Source organism: Diabrotica virgifera, chromosome 1, assembly GCF_917563875.1.
Source record: "Diabrotica virgifera virgifera chromosome 1, PGI_DIABVI_V3a".
NCBI lineage: Eukaryota > Metazoa > Arthropoda > Insecta > Coleoptera > Chrysomelidae > Diabrotica > Diabrotica virgifera.
The window spans coordinates 283,899,448-283,921,823 of record NC_065443.1 but is presented as its reverse complement, the minus strand read 5'-3'; the positions used below and the strand labels follow the sequence as shown (position 1 = coordinate 283,921,823).

The following is a 22,376-nucleotide window of genomic DNA, read 5'->3' as shown; positions in this document are numbered from 1 at the left end:
GCTTGCGGGCCGCAATCAAGATGAAGTAGTATACAGGGTGTTTCATTGGGAAACGGGAATACTTAAATGGTGAATAGAGGTAAATGAGGCGGGTCTATACATACTAAATTTATTGCTCCACCGACTTTATAACCGAGTTAAAGGGTGTTTTATCGATTTTGCCCATTTCTTTCTAGACCCATAACTTTAGAACCACCTTGTATGTTTTTTTGATATTTGGTACACATATGTCACATTTAGAACCCAAACTACCCAACTACTAATCCCAAGAAAACTCCAGGTCCGGGTTAAACAAAATTATGGATCCATTGTGACCTTAAAACAACATCCTGTATATTGAAATTTTCAAAACTTGTTTGCACATTTGAAAAGAGCTTTAATGGAGCTTCCATTTTTTACGCAGATAATTCAATGACTATAATTTTGAAAATATGTGGAAATTTTTAAGAACTCGAACTTTCAAATCAAAAATTTTGATATAATTTCAAAATTAATGTCATTAAATTATCTGCTTAAAAAATTGAAGCGAGCAATTAATAGTATATTAAGTATGGAGAACGGTAAGGGTTTTATACCGATCGAAGACAATTGTTTGGAGGAGGAGCGGTGCGACGACTCCAATTATTGTCTGAGATCGGTTACCCTTAACGTTCGACATGCTTATAACGTTTTTTGCACGATTGATACGATTATAAATTATAAAATTTAACATTTTCGTCATATTGACTAGTTTCATTCATTTTATCAAGATAGATACTTTGGTTGTTAGGTAGTAACTAGGGTGCATAACAACAATGGAGAATTGAGTTTTTATTTAGTTGTCAATAATTTTAAGTACAATTTTGATTATTATAAATTAAAATATGAGCGAAAGTGAATTTGAAGTAATTGAACGGGCTTGGGAAGAAGGGTGTTCCGCAATTATTCCCGAAAAATCCAAAATCCGTTATCAAAATACCTACCAAAGTTTTAAGAAATGGTGCGAAGGCAAGAATTTAAGAATCGAAGAAAAGACTCTATTGGCATATTTCGTTCTAAGGCATATACAGTTGAAAGCTCCAGGAAGCCTCTGGGCAGAATATTCAATGATTAAATCCACCGTTTTTCTTTATGATGGCATTGATATTTCCAAGTTTTCAACTTTGATCGCGTATTTGAAGAGAAAAATGGTGGCTATAGGCCTAAGAAAGCGAGCATTTTTACACGGGAGCAATTTGAAAAATTTCTGATGGAAGCACCGGATGAAGAATTTCTAGTTCATAAGGTAATATAAGCTAGTTTAGGTAAAAGAAATACTCTGATGAAGATTTTTTCATAATTTGTAGGTCGCAATGATATTGGGAATATCTGGTGCCTGTAGAAGAGAAGAATTATATAATATTACTATGAATGACATCCAACAAACCGATGGTTTAATGATTGTAAAAGTACCCAATACAAAAACGAACATCCAGCGTACTTTTACAGTCGTTAATAAATAAGACGATAAAATTCCATATTTAGAAATTCTGCAAAAGTATATAAAACTTCGTGCATTACAAGTAAAATCAAATCATTTGTTCTTAAGATACGCCAAAGGAAAATGTTGTGCTCAAGTAATAGGGAAAGGGACAATCGGGGGCTGGCCTTCTCAAATTGCCAAATTCTTAAATTTGCCTAATCCCGAGAACTATACTGGCCATTCGTTCAGAGGACATCAGCAACGCTCTTGGCTAATAAAGGTGTTGATGTCCTCGGATTAAAGCGTCATGGAGGTTGGCGTTCATCGACAGTGGCAGAAAGCTATGTAGAAGATTCTCTTCAAAATAAAATAGATTTTGCCGAAAAAATATTGTGCAATACTAGTAATACTACTAATGTATGCGATTCTGCAGGAGTTTCTGTTAGAAGTGAAACCAGAGCCCAAACAAGTGGGATTTCATTAAATAATTTAACAAATTGTACCATAAGTTTCAATATTAATAAATAATTCGTTAGTTTTCTTTATTCTTTCAAAAAATAAATTAAAATTAAGAGATTTTTTAACTCGAAGGTAAGTGAATTACTTACCGTCGAGTTGGATTACTTACCGTCGAATTGCTAGTAAATGTCACCTACTGACGTAAAATCTGTCACGGTAAACAGTCAAAAATGATCAATCGTGCAAAAACTTAGTTGTTTGTGCTCTTTTCAAATGTGCAGACGAATTTTGAAAATTTTAATATACAGGCTGTTGCTTCAAGGTTACAATTGTTTTACATGCATGTTATACATGCATTATACTTTTTGGCTTTCCAATAACTGTTCTTTTTTACGTATAAAAAATTCTTTATTCTTGTTTTTAGACTCAAGGTGTACAGTTTCTAAATGTCGGCGCAACTTAGCAGGTGCCATTGTTGGAACTATTAGGAAACAGTTTACTACATAAAATGCAGATACGTGAGCCGTTGGAATCAATAAATCCGAAACTGTGTCTTCATACTTCCTATTATTCGTCTTTGAAACCGTGGAACTTGACGTCGTTGCATAATCGTCTTGGCCGGTAATTTGTGTATACTCCGCGCGTACTGCTTTCGAACATTCGGCTTCGGTAGAAGATGTTGTTGCATCACGTTTAACGCCTTTAAGCCAACGTTCCATTCTTCTTTATTAAAAACCACAAAATAACGTACGATCTCAAACAACAAAAGCACAAAACTGATACAATCAGAATACAGCAGTAGAAAAATAAACACTTTTTTCTAGCAGGTAGGTATTATACCGGTTGTTATATATTCCTACATCTTTGAACGATGACCTGCAAACTTAATACTGTTTCTCTGGTTCCAAGGTTGTTTCTGAAACCAAACTGTGTTTGGCGTACATCTATTTTGTTAATTCTCAAGTTCAGTATTCTTAAGAAAATTTTTAGTGCATGGCTCATGAACGTCTTTGCTGAACATCTTACGAGTGTATTTCAAACCGAGCCACCAGACCTTGATGAAGAAGTGGAAGAACTAATTAGCGCAGCATGTCAAACGTCCCTTCCAATAAAAAGTTTTACTCCTATAGAAGTCAAGAAAGAAATAATCAAACTCAACTCACGAAAAGCTCCACGTTATGACTTAATCTCGGCACAAGTACTAAAACAACTTCCTCGTAAGGCCATTATTATGCTAACAGTAATATTTAATCGCATGCTAAGTTTATCATACTTTCCAAAAATATGGAAATTTGCAGAAATTATAATGATCCTTAAGCCAGGCAAAGCTCCCAATGAAGTAACATCTTATCGACCCATCAGCCTACTCCCAATCGTTAGCAAAGTTTTTGAAAGATTGCTGCTACAAAGAATATACGCAGAACATGAATTCCTAACATTACTACCAGAACATCAGTTTGGTTTTCGGCAAAATCACTCTACTACACAACAAGTCCATCGAATAGTAAATGAAATATCAAAAACTCTCGAAGAAAAGAAATACTGCAACGCTGTATTCCTAGATATCTCACAAGCGTTTGACAAAGTTTGGCACAGAGGACTGCTTTACAAAGTAAAATTAGCACTATCTAGTAACTATTTCCTCCTAATCAAATCCTACTTATCAAATAGATATTTCTCAGTCAAATTCAAAGACCAACAATCCAGCCTCTGTCCTATTAACTCCGGAGTTCCGCAAGGTAGTGTTCTCGGACCTCTGCTTTTCTCACTCTACACAGCCGATATACCAGAGTCTTCTAATACTATGATCGCTTCCTTTGCTGATGACGTAGCAATACTAGCAGTAAATGAAGATCACATACAAGCCTCACAAGACCTGCAACACCATCTGGACATACTCAGTGAATGGTACACAAAATGGCGAACTAAAGTAAATAAAACAAAATCATCTCAAAGCTAAATACCTTGGCCTCCATCTTGACCAACGTCTTACTTGGAAAAAACATATACAGACTAAAAGAAGACAACTAGACTTGAAATTTCGGCAAATGTATTGGCTCCTTGGACGCAGATCAAAACTCAACATCCAAAACAAAATTCTTCTGTATAAAGCAATAATCAAACCTATTTGGTACTACGGACTACACCTCTGGGGCTGTGCAAAGTCAACATCACTGAATATCATTCAAAGATTTCAGTCGAAAGTTCTAAGATCAATAGTGGATGCACCCTGGTATGTAACTAATCAAACACTTCACGAAGACTTAAATATACCTTTCATTAGAGAAGAAATCCATCGAGCCTCGGAATCACAAAACGAGCGTACCATTCACCATGACAACGAATTAGTAAGGGAATTATTTCATAATGGCCCTGTCACAAGGAGACTAGATAGAACCTGGCCTCAGGACCTATTTTAAAACTTTAAACATAAATAGAATAAGATGAGACATCATTGGAAGTCTCTTCTTCATGACCAAAAACATGGAAAAAATTTACTTAATACTCTTTTAATGATGTAGATTGTAAATAAACATAATTACATAAAAAAATGGCTCATGCAGACTGATAGTGCGATGGTCGCTACATTACTAGCATTTATTTTTTTCGGTTTCATTACAAACGTTGACAGTAGCCAGTATGTTAGTATATGCCCTGTTTCGTATACTTTATTGAAGTGGTTTAGAAGAGAATGTTTACCTTTACCGTTGAGTAGTTTGATTATTTCGCTAAGAATTTCATCTGAACTAATTGCTTTCCTATTCTTTGATATCTTTCTGGCTCTTTTCATTTCAACGATTTCATTTCATTTTTGTTCTTTCGTCATCAAATTATTGGATATATAATTTAAAATTTTGTTTAATTTGTCGTATGTAATACCTCGTATCAAAAGGACTCAGTCAATACTTCTTCCTATTACATAATATACAACCAACAACACGCATCTACTTCTGCAACATAGTCTACCCACGTTTTTCCCTATGATATAAACCTACCCCTCTTTGAGGTTACTGGTTTTTATCACCGTTGCATACATATTTTAAAGCCCTGTATTTGGAAACACTCATTTCGCTCAGGTATCTATATTTTACACCACATTACGTGATGCGGTCGCGGTTTCAAATCTGGGTACTATTATGTCTTTTATGTGCTTTATCTACATCAAAATTGAGTTGATGAACGAAATACACTGAAACTTTATTTTGTTTGTTAAAAGTCAGCTAAAAGTCTGGCGAAAAAGCTGAATGTCGCAATAGCGATAACGTTTTGTACTATTGAGAAACGAAATTATTATGTTCTGAAACTGTTTTCGTGTGCCATGTTAGTTAAATATTATTTTTATATGATACTAAGCCAGAATTGCTTGTAATAAAAAGTAATTTTATAATTTTGTTTACCCCCTCTGTGGCTCAGTGGTAAGAGAGCCTACCATTGGATCCAAGGGTTGTGAGTTAGAATCCCAGCTGGGTAGGAAATTATCCTTTATTAAAAATTAATGAATAAAAATAATTTTTATCCTTGTGGGTTTGGTACAAATCTGAGGACCGCAGATGTTCGGATACAATTATCGTCTCTTTGTAAAGAAAATGAAGTCGACTTTACTAGGTAACAAGACATTATTTACTCACACACTACACTATAATCTGATTGCGAAATCAACTGTACCATGCCAATGGCCTTGGCTGTCAAGGCATTTAAGCTATGTTGACATCCAGGTCAGTAAGAAAACTGATCGGTTTATACATCTTTTTTTATACGCTGTGTCTAGGTACACGCTAACGTGTACGCAAATAAAAAAGTTAGGTACACGCGAAACGTCATCAATTCAGTGACGTCACTATTTAGCGTGCACTGTTACTGGTTTTTTGGATACACGCTAACTTGAGCCACGTGTATGCTGTGGTAAGTATATACCGCGAGTGTTCGAGTGTTGGAATTTGTCTAATCGCGTTGCGTTCACATTTTAATATTGATTCGTAAAGAGTTTCTTTTTTTTATTTGTTTAGTGTTTTTTTAATTAACTATGGAATGTGGGCATTTATTTAGTTCTTTTAATGAGTTTAACATTATTTTAAAGCAGTATGAAAAAGATAAGAGACATTAGCAGAAGTATTAAGATAAAAGATACAGGGCGATTGATTAGTGTGATAAAGCTCAGTAGACCGGCTATAGTAATAGATAGCAATAAAAATTAATAAAAAAAAATTGTAGGAAACTTTGAGCTTCATATTACAAAATTAGTTAAAATGTTACAGGGCGTTCGATAACATAGTGGCAGACCAAACGTATGTTTTTTTTAAATGGAACACTCTATATTTTATTTTATTTTCGAAATCTTCTTAACTTCCCCATCACAAAAATATAAAGGTTTATTATGTTATATAGGATAGGGTATTTACAAATATTAACATATTTTCTATGAAAATGGTAACAAGTTCAATTCCCTGTATAAATAGAAATAAACACAACAGCATTGGTTTATAGTTTATAAACTGGTATAATTGACTTACGTAGTAAACAAATCTTTAACAATATTTTATACATTTCATGTCAACTAAAATTTATTTCGCTAACGTGAATATAATACTTTTATATACACATTGATTTATTACATTATTAAGTTTGAAACATTTGAATAGTTCTGCTTCCCTTCCCCTCTCCTTATAATATCAAATATTTTTCTATCAAACAAACAATAAACATATCAAATCAAAATAGCGTGTACCAAAATATAAAGTCACTGTGTACGCTAAATAATGACGTCACTGGCTTAATGAAGTTTAATTCGCGTGTACCTAACTTTTTTATTTGCGTACACGTTAGCGTGTACCTAGACACAGCGTTTTTTATATTCTAAATACGAGAACTGGCCAAGTACCTAAGAGGTGGAGGCCAAGAAACTAAAGGAAGAAGAAGTACATTTTTTATATATTCGCTTTATGTAGGTTCAATGTTCAATGGAAGATTTTAGATGGCTATTCGCCGTCGCCCATAGAGGTAAATATTAATAGTAGGGGAGCGAAGTATGCTAAATGTGTAGTCACTCGAGCGTTATGGGGACCTATTGGGTTGTGAAGTGTAGGTCGTAAAACCAAAAAAAGTTAAGTAAAGTTTTCCATTTTAGTGGGCGCTTGCCGTTTTTTAATTTAATTTTCCATTTCCAACAATGGTTTTTTCCGATTATAACGCCATCTATCCATAATCCGAAAAAATGTTTCAAATAAAAGTTACTTATTTTTATGTAAGGAATCCAAATCTGCAATAAAAACGGGGGTTCCTATTTAAGATTTTAAAGTACCCCAACCTCCGTGGGGGATCGTGTTTGGTGCCATTCGATAGATTTTTCAAAAATATTGAATAAGTGTATTTTACAGTTTTTCCATCTGATGTTCATTTCGCGAACAATCGCGGGATTTGTATTTAAAATATTAAATTTACCCCCCACCCCTCTCCGTGGTAAGTCGTGTTTGGTATCATTCGATAGATTTTTAAAAAATATTGATTATATATTTTTTAGTTTTTCGATCTGTCATTCATTTCGCGAAATATTCGCTTTTTTCTTGTGAAACTTTGGGACTCATCCATTTCCTTACGCCTGGCTCAAATCGTCAGATTTTTTAAATATACACTCTTTTGCATGTACTTAACTTACCTTATCTTAATCTGACAATTTCGAGTTTTTTTAAGGATAGATTTTTTGTTCGGGCCCCCCTTAACGAACTCCCCTGTGTTAAGAGCCAATAGATGGTAGAGGTACATCTGCAGGGTACCAGATTTCTCCCCATATGATAATCTGACGCGCTCGAGTAACTGCAAAAATCCCCGCTTGGGCTCCCCTACCATAACATAGAGTGAGCCTACCCTCCGTGCTTCCTGACGACAAGATCTCTTGCACTGGTTTGCGGTATCTCTTTCTAGCACATTGTATCGAGAAACTAAGATGTCATTAAGTGTGAGTATATGCGCGGAAGGGGAGGACTGCTGTCGCAACTTTATTATGCGTAAGAGTGAAACAGCACTGAGCCAAATAAAAAAGATGGTGTCATCACTTCGCTCTGAATGACACTATGTCTATGATAATATATAAGTCTATGTATTCGCCGTGTGCAAGTACTTGGAGGGGATACGAGAAACGATCGTGCGTGAATAGCGGAGAAATCTTGCAACTTTCTTAAATAATTCATTGTCAAATTGACGCATATTTCATATCTACTGTCAATGAAGAAGAAAAATTATATGTTGCTCCACAATATTGATATATGTAATTATTATATAAAAGTAAATTTGATTAATTGTATTTTGCTTGTAGTAGTGCATTTTAATAATTAATTTTATTTACTACATATGTACAATTGTTTACCTTTTAATAACATAACCTTAATAATTACTTTTTCTTCTTATAATTTTTTTAGGCTATGACCTTGACAATGGTCCAGCAATAGGGACTAATATAATTGGCCAATATAATTAAAAGTGCTAAAAATGTTGCCGAGCTATGAAACCAGGTGTCGCTTTTCCGAACTTGCACGGTCCCAATACTGGAGTTCAACTTCTAGGCCCAGCTGTTTTTCGTCTTTGCAATCAAATGGAGTCAGTGCAATCATCAAATTTTCCCAATTTTCGCTTTATTCACCTATCTAAAAGTCACAAATTGACTACTGCAACATCATGTGAAAGAAAATCCGATAATACCATTTCTTGATTTTTTACTTTGATTTGATATAATCTCAATAAAAAATCTCGAAAATCTACTCCTTCCATATGTTTGTGGCATCTGGATAATCATTTTGTTTTCTAATCCTATCTCTACAAAAGAACCTTTTCACTTCATGGAATGGTTCAGCTCCACACTAATGTTACTTTGTTGTCAAACCACTTTTGTTTATGATCTTTTTTACAATCTTCTTCAATTATACAATTGAAAACTCTTCTCTGTCTTTAGCTATTCAAAATTTAGCTCTGTCCATTGTCAGATGTTTCTTAGCCACGATAGTCTTTTCCTTCCTAGTCCTCTTTCCCTCGCTCTTTCGTTTCACTATAAATTAAGCATATTGGTACTATTTGATACTTATTACTTCTGAGTATGTGGCCTAAGTATGATGTTTTTCTAACTTTTACTGTGTTGAAAAGTTTCCTTGCCTATTTTATGCAGCACTTCTTCGTGCGAGTTATGCGATGTCCATGAAATGTTGAGGATTCTCCGGCGTAGATCCACCATGTCTTTCTTTCTCCCCTTCCTTATACCCTTTCAGGTGTCGGATTTGGGTTTAGTTTAGCTACATATTATCTATTTCCTTTCCATTTAGAGAGGCTACGTTCCATGTCGCTATTCCTATTTGTTCTGATTCGTCATTTACAAAATTAGTATTTGATTTTTCATTATTGTATTATTTCTACTACTACTACTTATACTACCTATACTACCAATATTTCCACCACCCATCATATTTATATTATTAAGTTTACCATTTGAATTCCTAAACCTAATCTTATCACCAATCAAGTCTATTCTTTTATTTTCATTGTCCAGTGTATTCGTAATTTCCTTGTTTTCTGATCCTTGTCTGGCCTCTACTTCGTCTCTTCTCTGTCGCTCTGTACTCTGGGCTAATTAGCAAAATACAAGGAAAAGTTGTTTACCAGCAATTTTATTGCTGGAATCGAATCTTATTATTGTATGTATTAATAATATAGATATGCAAAGTCCGCAGATAGTGTGCTACTTTTTTTATAAACAAAATGGCGCCCGAAAATAGTGTTTTTTTCAATTTTTGCTCTATAACCCCAAAGATTTTAACTTTAGACCAAAAACACCCAAATAAAACTTTCCCCAGAAAAAGCGGGTATTTCCAACAAAATCTTTAATTTTCAACTAAACTTTTAGATAAGTAGTTGTTAATCAATAATTAAAAAACTTGGTAACGTAAAAGCCGTATATATTATAATTCCAGAAGTCTATGGAAATTGAATGAACAGTTTAGCAACAATTAAAATGTTAATTAAAAATTTACGGTCGCTATAATAACGACAATAATTATGATTAATAATTATATGGGAAATAAGCCACAATTAAAATGAAAAAAATAATTTTATTAACGTTTCGACGCCCAAATCGGGTGCCGTTGTCAAAATACAAAATATTACTAAAATAAACTAAAGTGTTGTTGCTAAGCAAAAAAAATTCTTCTAATAATTTATTTAATCTCACTCATTTATATTGGCAATTCAGACATATATTATACATTTTAAAGTAGAAGACTTTAAAATGATATTGCCAATATTTTATGACAATAATTATGATGCATAAGAATAACTATGATTTTTTCATAAAAAGACACTATACCTATCTAATGTACTTTACATAATTGAAATTGGACTATTTAAGCGGCCTCAGGAATATTTTAAAATTATAAACAATTTTTTGGTTTATAAACAAATAGAATATCTCGGGAAATATTAAACTAAATTAAATTGTGAAAACAGTATTCGAAAGACAGCGGCAGGACGCTTCTTTTAAAAGAAAAAACGTTTAATTATGATGAGTGGTTCCTGAGATACAACCGGTCAAAGTTGACCGGAATTTACGGCAAAGATATAAACAATAGGATCATAATTTTCAAACCATCACCTTTTCATTTTTGTCCTCTTTCTCCACACCAATTTTCATATCTTTAAAATCCTCATAACATATATTATTATAATAAAAACTATCGATAATACGTGTGAAAATTGCCAAAAATAGCAAAATTCCAATCAAAAATTAGGTTGGAGAAAATGTAACCCTCAAAGTTCAAAATCGGTATACGTTAAAAAAAATGCATTTTCTCGGCTTCCCATGGAGCAATTTCCTTTATTCTTTTTTTGTTCCCAAGTAACTCGAGTAGAGCCATCGAACTAACGCAACCATCGACCAGATTTTGATAAACGTAATCGAATTTTGAGTTTTATTCGAGAATCACAAAGCAGTTTTTTTATTTTGTCGAATAATTTCCTGGCCTGTTCTACTCTCGATCTTATTTCTAGATCAGGATTTAGGCGGCTATCGATCCAACATCCCAAGTACTTAAATCTATTGACCTGTTCTAAAATGTGCCCATTTATTGTGCAAGGTTGAAGTACGTTTTGGTTTTTTCGGATTGACATCACTTTTACATTACTGACAAATACCTCTTCTATTTTATATGCTACAACAGTAAAAAAGGCTTAAACATGTTTTGATCATTTTATTTTCTTTAATATTGTATTTTAAAGAAATCAGATAATCTTATAAGTTAGGTTATACAGTGATGAGCGCGATAATAACCGGCAAAATAACGCAAAAGATGGAAAACAATACGTTGTGACATAAAAAGAGATGAAACTAGTAGATTTATCGATAGGAAAATATAAATTTACATTACATAATTTCCCACCTTTGGACGTCTATGACAGAAGAATTCTATAAAATTCCCCTGTCACAGTGACAGTTGGTATACTTCTCCGATGTGTCTATTCTATGTCTATGTCTATTCTATATGTCATTTCTACTAGTTTCGTTTCTTTTTATTTCACAATGTATTATGTTTTCCATCTTTTGCGTTATTTTGCCGATTATTAGCGCGCTAGTCACTGTATAGTACTATAGTATTTACTATTTACTTACATACATGTAATATGAGTTCATTCTGTGGGAGTGACTAGCCATCTAAAAGAAGGAAAGTGTATTCCAATGCTTGCTCTAATTGCGTTTCTTTTTCGATATCTCGTTACTTAATTTTTTTTTATTTAATTATAATTTATTTTTGAAGTTATACTTCTTTAGGCGCGTTGGGTGTAAATTTATATGTGCGCGAATTCATCAAAAGTCTTGGTCCTGGGCGCAGTTTATACATTATACGGGCTCTGATTGGGTAATTACAATGACCTGTCAACAATTGTTCAATATGTCGGTTATGGGTAACCAAATGTTGTGTATATTAATTTTTATTGTTGTGAGGACACAGACAAATGCACGTTTATAATTGTAGTGACTTTTGTAGTGACTGTAGTGAAATGTTTCAGTATTGTAATAGAAAATTATACAGGGTGTCCCGAAAAGAATGGTCATAAATTATACCACACATTCTGGGGTCAAAAATAGTTCGATTGAACCTAACTTACCTTAGTACAAATGTGCTCACAAAAAAAGTTACAGCCCTTTGAAGTTACAAAATGAAAATCGATTTTTTTCAATATATCGAAAACTATTAGAGATTTTTTATTGAAAATGGACATGTATAATTCTTATGTCAGGAACATCTTAAAACAAAATTATAGTGAAATTTGTTCACCCCATAAAAAATTTATGGGGATTTTGTTCCCTTAATTACCCCCAAACTTTTGTGTACGTTCCAATTAATTCATTATTGTGGTACCATTCGTTAAAAACAACGTTTTTAAAACTTTTTGCCTCTTAGTATTTTTTCGATAAGCCAGTTTTTATTGAGATGCGGCTTCTTTTTCAATATATTTACGTAAAAATTTTATGGGGGTTTTGTTCCTTTAAACCCCCCTAACGTTTGTGTACGTTCCAATTAAACTATTATTGTGGTACCATTAGTTAAACACAGTGTTTTTAAAACTTTTGTCTCTTAGTCTTTTGTTCATAAGTCACCTTTTATCGAGATGTAGCTTCTTTTCAAAATATACCTAAAAATGTAAATTATAAATAAATTTTCAGATTATTAACGGATCTCTATAACCGTACTTAACCATATACAAATATGTGGTGGATTCGACAAATATTCAAAATATCTCGATAAACAGTGGCTTATCGAAAAAGTACTAAGAGGCAAAAAAGTTTTAAAAAGAATGTGTTTAACTAATAGTGCCACAATAATAATTTAATTGGAACGTACACAAAAGTTTGGGGGGGTTTAAGGGAACAAAACCCCCATAAAATTTGTATGGGGTGCACAAATTTTACTTAATTTTTTTTTAAGATATTGCTGTCGTAAAAATGCCACATGTCAATTTTCAATAAAAAATCTCTGAGAGTTTTCGATATATGAAAAAAAATCGATTTTCATTTTGTAACTTCAAAGGGCTGTAACTTTTTTTGTGTGCACTATTGTATATAGGTAAGTGAGGTTCAATCAACCTCTTTTTGACCCCAGAATCCGTGGTATAATTTATGACCAATCTTTTCGGGACACCCTGTATAGGTACTTACCTATTTGGAAAAATGTAAAATGTACCTACCTATTCGGTAATGCTTTGATTTATATAATTGATTACCAACAACATGTCTACCAATCTTCATCTAATATATTTTTTCTTACTCTGTGTTTTGTTGTATTTTAATATTTTAATTCCACAAAAATCAAACTAATTTGATTAAATTCAGAACTGTCAAACAGTAAAACGTTCAGCTGGCCTATTTCCCACATGACGGGTATCTGTAAGTAGCTCAATGAGTAGAGGCTTCGATTTTAAATCTAAGTGCCCTAATATAAGCAGGTTCGATCCCCAATGCAAGTTTTTATTTTTTTTTTATTCATTTTATGATTGTAAGTATATTTTTATATAATTTGTTTTTTTCAGAAAATGCGTATTTAGTTAAAAATTTTGCCAACAATTATTGTTCAGAAATCATTTTTTTGTGGCATTTTCCAATGTGTTTATGTGTGTTTTATTCTTTTATTTAATTTTTGGTATTGTTTTAATAAAAATTTTGGAGGGTAGTATTAAAATTAGTTTAAAATTTAAATAAAATATAAATAAACTGTTTAAAGTACATATATTAATTTCATTGAAATCATATAATAGAAGTATAACTTCTTACGTGCGTACAAAGTACACACACATTCTGTTTTTGTTTTTTTTTTTAATTGAAAACTCATTCTTCTTCACTATTACAATGCTTAAAGTATTAGTAGGATAAAAGTTAATGTGTTCTATTTTTCTTTTGTTTTCTTTTTATTTAATTTTAAGGTATCTTTTTGTTATTTTATACGTGATTGATGTTTGATACTTTTGATTGAAGACGCAGGTATTAAGGATAATAAAAAGACATCTTTATTCGGAAGAGAACTGTAATGCCACTTTTGTTAAAGCAAGATCAAAGAAAAATATAAATATAACAAAATATTAAATGCATAGTTGTCTGTATATTTAGCTGAATCACCTTAAGGTTTACAATGATGCAGATACCGCGGGTACAAACAGACTTCTCTAATATGATATCTGTTGAGCAGCCAACATACAAATCTCTCCAAACCCAAACCATAACCTCCATGTGGACATGTACCATATTTACGTTGGTCTGTGTACCAGAAATATGGAGCTGGATCTATTTCCTCACGTTTGTATCTAAAAATTCATTATTTCTCAATTATTATAATAGTAAAATAGTATACCTAGGTACAGTACGATGCAAAAATATGGAATAAATTCATTATTTCAGAAACAGGCGACTATAAAAAAGATAATTGATGGATTCGACCGTTACTTGATGGAAGTTCATTTTATCTAACAATAAAACACTGAAAACGTTTGTTTTCTATACTTCCACAAAATTTATTATATCTAATGGTAGGGGAGCAAAGTATGCTAAATGTGCAGTCACTCGAGCGCTTTGGAGACCTATTGGGTTGTGAAGAGTAGGTCCTAAAACCAAAAAAAGTTAAGTAACATTTTCCATTTTAGTGGGCGCTTGCCATTTTTTAATTTAATTTTCCATTTCCAACAATCGTTTTTTCCGATTATAACGCCCTCTATGCATAATTCGAAAAAATGTTTCGAATAAAAGTTACTTATTTTTTCGTAAGGAATCCAAATCTGTAATAAAAAATGGGGACTCCTATTTAAGATTTTAAAGTAACCCCCCTCCCCACCTCCGTGGGGGGTCGTGTTTGATGCCATTCGATAGATTTTTTAAAAATATTAAATAAGTGTATTTTACAGTTTTTCGACCTGATGTTCATTTCGCGAAATATCGCGGGATTCGTATTTAAAATATTAAATTTACCCCCACCCCTCTCCGTGGGAAGTCGTGTTTGATATCATTTGATAGATTTTTAAAAAATATTGAGCATATATTTTTTTTAGTTTTTCGATCTGTCATTCATTTCGCGAAATATTCGCTTTATTCTTGTGAAATTTTGGGACTCGCCCATTTTCTTACGCCCGGCTCAAATCGTCAGATTTTTGAAATATACTTTCTTTTGTATGTACTTAACTTACCTTAGATAGATTTTTATTTTCGGGCCCCCCTTAACGAACTCCCCTGTGTTAAGAGCCAATATATGGTAGAGGTACATCTGCAGGGTACCAGGTTTCTTCCCACATGATAATCTGACGCGCTCGAGTAACTGCAAAAATCCCCGCTTGGGCTCCCCTACCATAAGTGACTACAGCTGTTTCGGCAGAGTGCCTTTCTCAAGTAATATAGTTTACAATGTGTGGAAATTAATAAACTGAAAAATACAGATATAATTCTGAATGACCAACTCGAGACAAACAGCTCCCCACTCCTCAACCTCTTCAGTTAAAGACTTAAAAAGGCAAACACATTGTAAACTATATTACTTGAGAAAGGCACTCTGCCGAAACAGCTGTAGTCACTTAGATATAATAAATTTTGTGGAAGTATAGAAAACAAACGTTTTCAGTGTTTTATTGTTATATAAAAAAGATGTTAAAACACGTCAATTTTAGTTTTTCTCCAGTAATTACTATATACAGGGTGTTTCATTAATCATTGGAAGTATTTTAAGTGTAGATTCCTGGGCTCAAAATATTAAGGTCTAACCCAAATTAAATGTAGAATAGAACAGGCAAGAAACACCTTCTTAAAGATGCGACAGTTACTCACTGCCCGCAATCTTGATCTGTCCCTGCGATACCGCATGAAAACGTGTTATGTATATAGTGTACTATTACACGGCGTATGAATAGAGAACTCACAGAAATTGTCAAGAAACGTAAAACATCTAATCTTGGGCACATATTTAGACACAACAGGTATAACTTACTTCAACTTATTATACATGGTGTCCAGAAACTCTACCGACAAACGAAGACAGGAGATTCCTCAGATAATTTTAAGACAATTTACCTCAATTCAACTAGTCGCTTCCTTAAGGAGCTAGAGCTATTTGAAGATGGCGTCTGGTAATTAGTTTTTCTTAAATATCTCCAGAATGCTTCTATTTAGAAAAACGAAAATTGGTACACATATTTATCTTTTGGAGATAAATCGATTCCATCCATTGCAAATTTCTAGTACCTGTCATATGCGTCCGTTTTGGGTAGGGCAACAGTTATATTATGGCATAACTTTTTTGTTTTTAATTTTTAAGCATTTTTGAGTCTGGATTATTAAAATGTAAGGTAAGACAGTACTAAAAGGTACTCTTACTTTAAGTTGGTAAAATACACCGTTTTTTTGAAAATGTTTTCAATTTTTTTTTCAAATTCATGAAACGAAAAATTTTCAAATCGATTTTTCTAGAAAACGGTGTGTCCTACCGACTTAAAGCAATAGTACCTTTTAGTACTAGAATATTTCACAATTTAATAATCCAGTATCAAAAATGCTTAAAAGTCAAAAACAAAATAGTTATGCGATAATATAACCGTTGCCTCGCCCAAAACGAGCGCCTATGACTGGTACTAGAAAATCACATTGGATGGAATCGATTTATCTCTGGAAGATAAATATGTGTACCAATTTTCGTTTTTCTAACTAGAAGCGTCCTGGAGGTATTTAAGAAAAACTAATTACAAGACGCCATCTTCAATGAGCTCCAGCTCCTTTAAGGCTAGCGTCCACAGACCCGCATCGTACGCAACGGATTTTAGTTTGCCTTGTACACAAACTTATGTAACTGCGTCCACTGATCCGCTTCGTACGGATCGCATCGTCGGCAATGCCGAAGGGTTGCTTCGAGAGGCAACTTTTGCGATGTGTGCCGATGAATCATTCGGAATGCCGATCAGTGGACGCACCCCACGAAATTTCGCTTGGGCCAGTGGGAGCTAATCTATGGCTATTTGCATTTTGACGATCGTCTTGTCCGTAATGAAACAAGTAAACTCAGTTTTAACTGTTATTTTATATAGGTATATTCAGAAAAAAATATTGCAGGCCATGATAAGTTGATTATGGGGATTAAAATATCATAAATATTACTCACTTTTCATGTTTATTAGTCTTTCGAAATATATTGAGTATCTAACTATGAAAATTATTGTCGTTAAAAAAAACAACACATTTTTCTATCACAGCAATGAACTTTTTAAAAAATATTAGACTTGTTAATGATCTTTCTGAGAGAAATGTAAAGTTGATGCGAGACATTTCATTGTCCCTGACGAAAGATGAAAAAGCAACCAAAGTGTGTTACAAGTAGTTGAAAACTAAAAAAAGTATTTAACCGATTTCAGAAAGGCAACTTTAATTAATCTTTAAAGAAACTTTTACTGATGTAGTTACTATTTTCCATTTAAGTCAAATTGTAACAGCTTTGTGTATTCCTTTATATTCAAATGTATAATTACTTAGAAAAATGGGTGCTATTATGCGGTGTTTCTGCTATAGCTTGCGGTCTACCGAGAGAATTGGTGTGTAAGCTGTAATATTACTACGCCGATAAAAAAATTTTTACAAATAATTTTTGAATCTATTTTTTAAAAACATGAGTTTGTGTAAGGTTTTATAGGTCCAAAGTTAATAATTTTTGAAATATTTAAAATGACATATGAGAGTTTTATCAGTATAGTGTCATTTTTAAATAATTTAATATCTTTGACATAGGTATATCAATATAAAATACAATGTGATCACTATTTGTAAATATATTTTTTTTCATTTTTTTAAATGGTACACCCTCTATATTGTATATTAGTATTAAATTTTGTAGTAAATATTACAGGCTTTCTTTTAATATCAGGTTGTATGTACCTAGCATGTTTCGTTTTGTAGATATTTAAAAAAGAACTATATATTTTACGTTTTTGTGGATTTTTATTACTAAACAGATACATTAAAATGTCATACTAATAAATGTAGTTATTATGCATAAATTAATTATTAAATTAAATAAACAACCAATTAATAAACAACCAATAAATAAATAAACAACCAATTTTAAAGTCTACCTTAGTAATTTTTCTACCCTAGCAGGTAGTGGCATCGGCAATCCGATCGCTGCCGATACAGTGGACGCAGTATGAAAAATTAATCCGATGCGTACGATGCGGACCTGTGGACGCTTGCCTTTAGGAAGCATTTTCGGACTAGGTGAATTTCGTTAAATTGTCTTAAAATTATTTCTGGACACCATGTAGAAGGGAAAATAGAAGGAAGACGCGGCCCGGGTAGACGACAAATGACCTGGCTGCGCAACATCAAAGAATGGACATGATTAGACTTTCAAAGTCTAATAAGAAAAGCACAAAATAAAGAAGAATTTGCAGAAGTCATCGCCAACCTTCGATAAGAAGACGGCACCCAAAGAAGAACCCAAATCGCTTAGTCCGAAAATGCTTTTTACTAAGGGAGCTAGAGCTCTTTGAAGATGGCGTCATGTAATTAGTTTAGAAATGTGTATCTTATAATACCTTGAGAACGATTCTGTTAAGAAAAACAACACTAGATTGCTGCTAGCATTGATGAAAAATATGGCTAGTTGTTAAAGTACCTAACTTTTTTATTATCCAACATAAGCGATTGAATAAAAAAATAGAATGTTATGAAAACCTTATGCTATGGTTGGGTTTTAATTTCAGTATTACCAGACAACGGCAGTTCTCGCCAGTGGCGCACACCCACACCCCCCTACACGCGACGCTATATATACACGAAATTTTCGATTTTCTAAATCTGACGGAATTGAAAATTGTGTCAACTCCCATCTTAAAGTTCAGGAAAAGACTCACCCATTCATATGTCAACCATCCATTTTGGTCCAAGGGTGTGGATTTTACGGCCCTTCCTATTTAGGGCCTGTTTTTCGTTCTCGTCCCCAAAACTCCCAAAAACTTCGAAAATTTAAGTCCTACCTGTGCGGCTTCTAATAGTACTGATCATTACCTTCCCAAGGCAGGTCTAATTTTGAAAATCGGTTATACCATTCAAAAGTTACCGAGCTCAGAAATATGACTTAATTTCTATTTAAAAAAGGGAAAATGTTTGTGGATATATATATATATGTATGTATTATACTAAGCATCAAAATTAACGCAACACCTTAAAAATGGGACATGTTTGATATCACGTAATTCCTAAACCTGTTGTCCGATTTTAGTGATTTTTTTAGTATGTTATAGCTTTATTCTTCAAAAATATCGTTGTAATAATATTGTTGCTATACAAGTAAGTGTCATTGTATACTGGGTGTAACAATGATAGTGTGGTTTTTCCTCAAAGTTCGGAACACCTTGTGGAATATTTTAGCGTATATAAAATATTGAAATTAAAACTCAACTGCAGCCTTAGGCTTTGTTAACATTTTGCTTTTTGATGTATTCACTTATGTTGGATAATAAAAAAGTTAGGTACTTTAACAACTAGCAACGTTCTTCATCAATACAGGGTGTTTCTAAATAAGTGCGACAAACTTTAAGGGATAATTCTGCATGGAAAATAATGACTGTTTGATTTATAAACATATGTCAGCAAATGCTTCATTTTCGAGATACGGGATGTTGAATTTTTTTTACAAACTGACGATTTATTTACTGCTCTAAAACCGGTTGAGATATGCAAATGAAATTTGGTAGGTTTTAAGAGGTAGTTATTGCGCATTTTTTGGCATACAATTAAGAATTTTATATTCACCATTGGCGTGCATACGGGTCATATTACCCGGTCATATTTCTCGTATGCACGCCAATGGTGAATATAAAATTCTTAGCTGTATGCCAAAAAATGCACAATAATTACCTCTTCAAACCTACTCAATTTCATTTGTATATCTCATGCGGTTTTAGAGCAATAAGTAAATCGTCAATTTGTGCGAACAAATTCAACATCCCGTATTTCTGAAACGAAGCATTTGCGGACATATGTTTATAAATCAAACGGTCATTATTTTTCATGCAGAATTACCCCTTAAAGTGTGTCGCAATTATTTAGAAACACCCTGTATTGATGAAGAACGTTGCTAGTTGTTAAAGTACCTAATTTTTGAAGTTATTCTTCTTTAGGCGCGATTGAGAGTAAAATTTTTCATAAATCTGCGAGCATGCACACACAGACAGTATGTAGTTCGTTTCTAATCTTTCAAGATAGTATCTGTATCAGCGCAAATAAGTCATTAAAAGAATATATTAGTGTTTTTAGTAAATGTATTATTTATTATAATTTTTGTGTCTTTGAATTTCTCTTCTTCTGTAGTAAGATAATAAAATATGTAGGTATAACATTTTTATCACGATACCACTCAATCTATTTGTCACCGTGTTGTGTAATTATATCCGAACGTGTCAATTAAAGGAGACTCGGTGGTCTAGTTGTTGAGCGTTCGGTCAGAGATCGAAATGTCCCGGGTGCCAATCCTGGACGATTCACTTTTTTATTATTTTTGGTTGTTTTAATAAAATTTTTTTGAAAGTGGTAGATAGGAAAGTTAGTTTAATATTTAAATAGAATACAAATAACCTGTTAAGTATATTTACTTCGTTAAAATTATATAATAGAAGAATAACTTCTTACGTGCGTACAAAGTACACACACATTCTTTTTTTTTATTATCCAACATAAGCGAATGAATCAAAAAGCAAAATGTTAAGAAAGCCTAAGGCTACAGTTGACTTTTAATTTCAATATTTTATATACGCTAGAATATTCCACAGGGTGTTCCGAACTTTGAGGAAAAAACACAATATCATTGTTACACCCGGTATACAATGACACTTACCTATTTAGCAACAATATTATTACAACGATATTCTTGAAGAACGAAGTTATACCATACTAAAAAAATCACTAAAATCGGACAACAGGTTTAGGAAATACGATACATCAAAAATGTCCAATTTTTAAGGTGGTGCGTTAATTTTGATGCTTAGTGTATGTATGTGACTGGAAGAGTTAAACCGATCTGAATTTTTTTTCTGTGTTTGAAGAGGGGGTCAGGGCCGATTCAGAACCGCTCTAGTTTGTGACTTGTAACCACTCATAAGCCAGCTATAGGACTTGGTACGTACAAAACGGCATATTTTTGGGGGGTATATATCTTCGGTTCAAGTAGAGACAGGAGAACCGCAAATACACCAAATCAATAGTGTTGAGTTAAGTTTTCAAATGATGTCTAAGCCGTCAGGATCAGACCTACACACGGCTCAGTATCCCCGAAAAACTGAAAAACTAAACTTTGAAAATTTTGGTTTTTCGACAATTACTCAAAATTTCAACCTACTAATTGCGCCAATAACTGAGCGTTTGTAGAAGAACTCTAGACGAATCTGACGCTGTATACCTCATCCGGGAAAATTCGAATTTTTAAGTTATAGGCTTCATAAGTATGATCAAAGCTATGTCCTATTGAAAAAAAGATTTTTCAAGCTCAATAATTCCTGTAATAGCTTTAGTTATCATACTTGACCTTAGATGCATAAGATACTACTTGTCAATACGTTTCAAGCTCATGTTTAGTGATCAAAATCGGTTAAGCCGTTTAGAAGTTATTAAGCTACAAAAGTATAATAAAATTAACGATTATTCCCGAAATGGTTTATGTAGTTGTTACGACGCTAAATTTGATCTGGCAACGGGCAATCCGAGTTCATTAACCGCCTAACCGGCCATCCCAATATTTTTTTTCAATCTATTTCGAATCGAAAAAAAAATCTAGTGTACATTTGATAGGCACTAGATCATTTAGGAGATAATGCGACAAAGGCGACCATTTATAAAGTTTAACGTGTAATCGAGAAAAATTGCATTCAACTTCATACATTTAATTTATAAAAAACTTTGAAAAACTCCTGATACAAGAATAAAAACCCGTTAAAGGCCGTAAAAATGAGTGGCGCATACAATATTCCAGCTACAAAAGATCTGGGCCCGGATTACGTACACTCGATACGCATCGTATCCGCCATGTTTTCCCATAAGCCGCTACAGTAAAACATGGCGGATACGATGCGTATCGAGTGTACGTAATCCGGGCCCTGATATGAATATTACGTGGCGCTAAAATGTATTTTCATTTTGATGCAAAATAAAATTTTAGTTTTATTTTAAACGATGATTTTTCCATAATATTTGCTAAATTTGAAGTAAACGCGCCACAAGAGTTTCAAAATTCAAACTGTATCCAAGTTACTCTTTTGTGGCGCCTTTTACTTCAAATTTAGCAAATATTATGGAAAAATCTTTTCAAATAAAACTAAAATTTTATTTTGCATCAAAATGAAAATACATTTTCGCGCCACGTAATATTCATATCAGATCTTTTGTAGCTGCAATATTGTATGCGCCACTCATTTTTACGGCGTTTAGCGGTTT

At 33.1% G+C, this 22,376-nt stretch overlaps 1 protein-coding gene across 1 annotated transcript in view; it reads right to left on the bottom strand.

The window, feature by feature from the left end:
• Nucleotides 1-13,935: 13,935 nt before the first annotated feature.
• LOC126884834 (asparagine--tRNA ligase, cytoplasmic) overlaps nucleotides 13,936-22,376 on the bottom strand; it is a 34,402-nt gene continuing 25,961 nt past the window's right edge. The window contains exon 9 of the mRNA XM_050651106.1: nucleotides 13,936-14,230. Within this exon, the coding sequence (XP_050507063.1) occupies nucleotides 14,047-14,230 (184 nt within the window). The 3' untranslated portion in view covers nucleotides 13,936-14,046. The remainder of the gene's footprint in view (nucleotides 14,231-22,376) is intronic.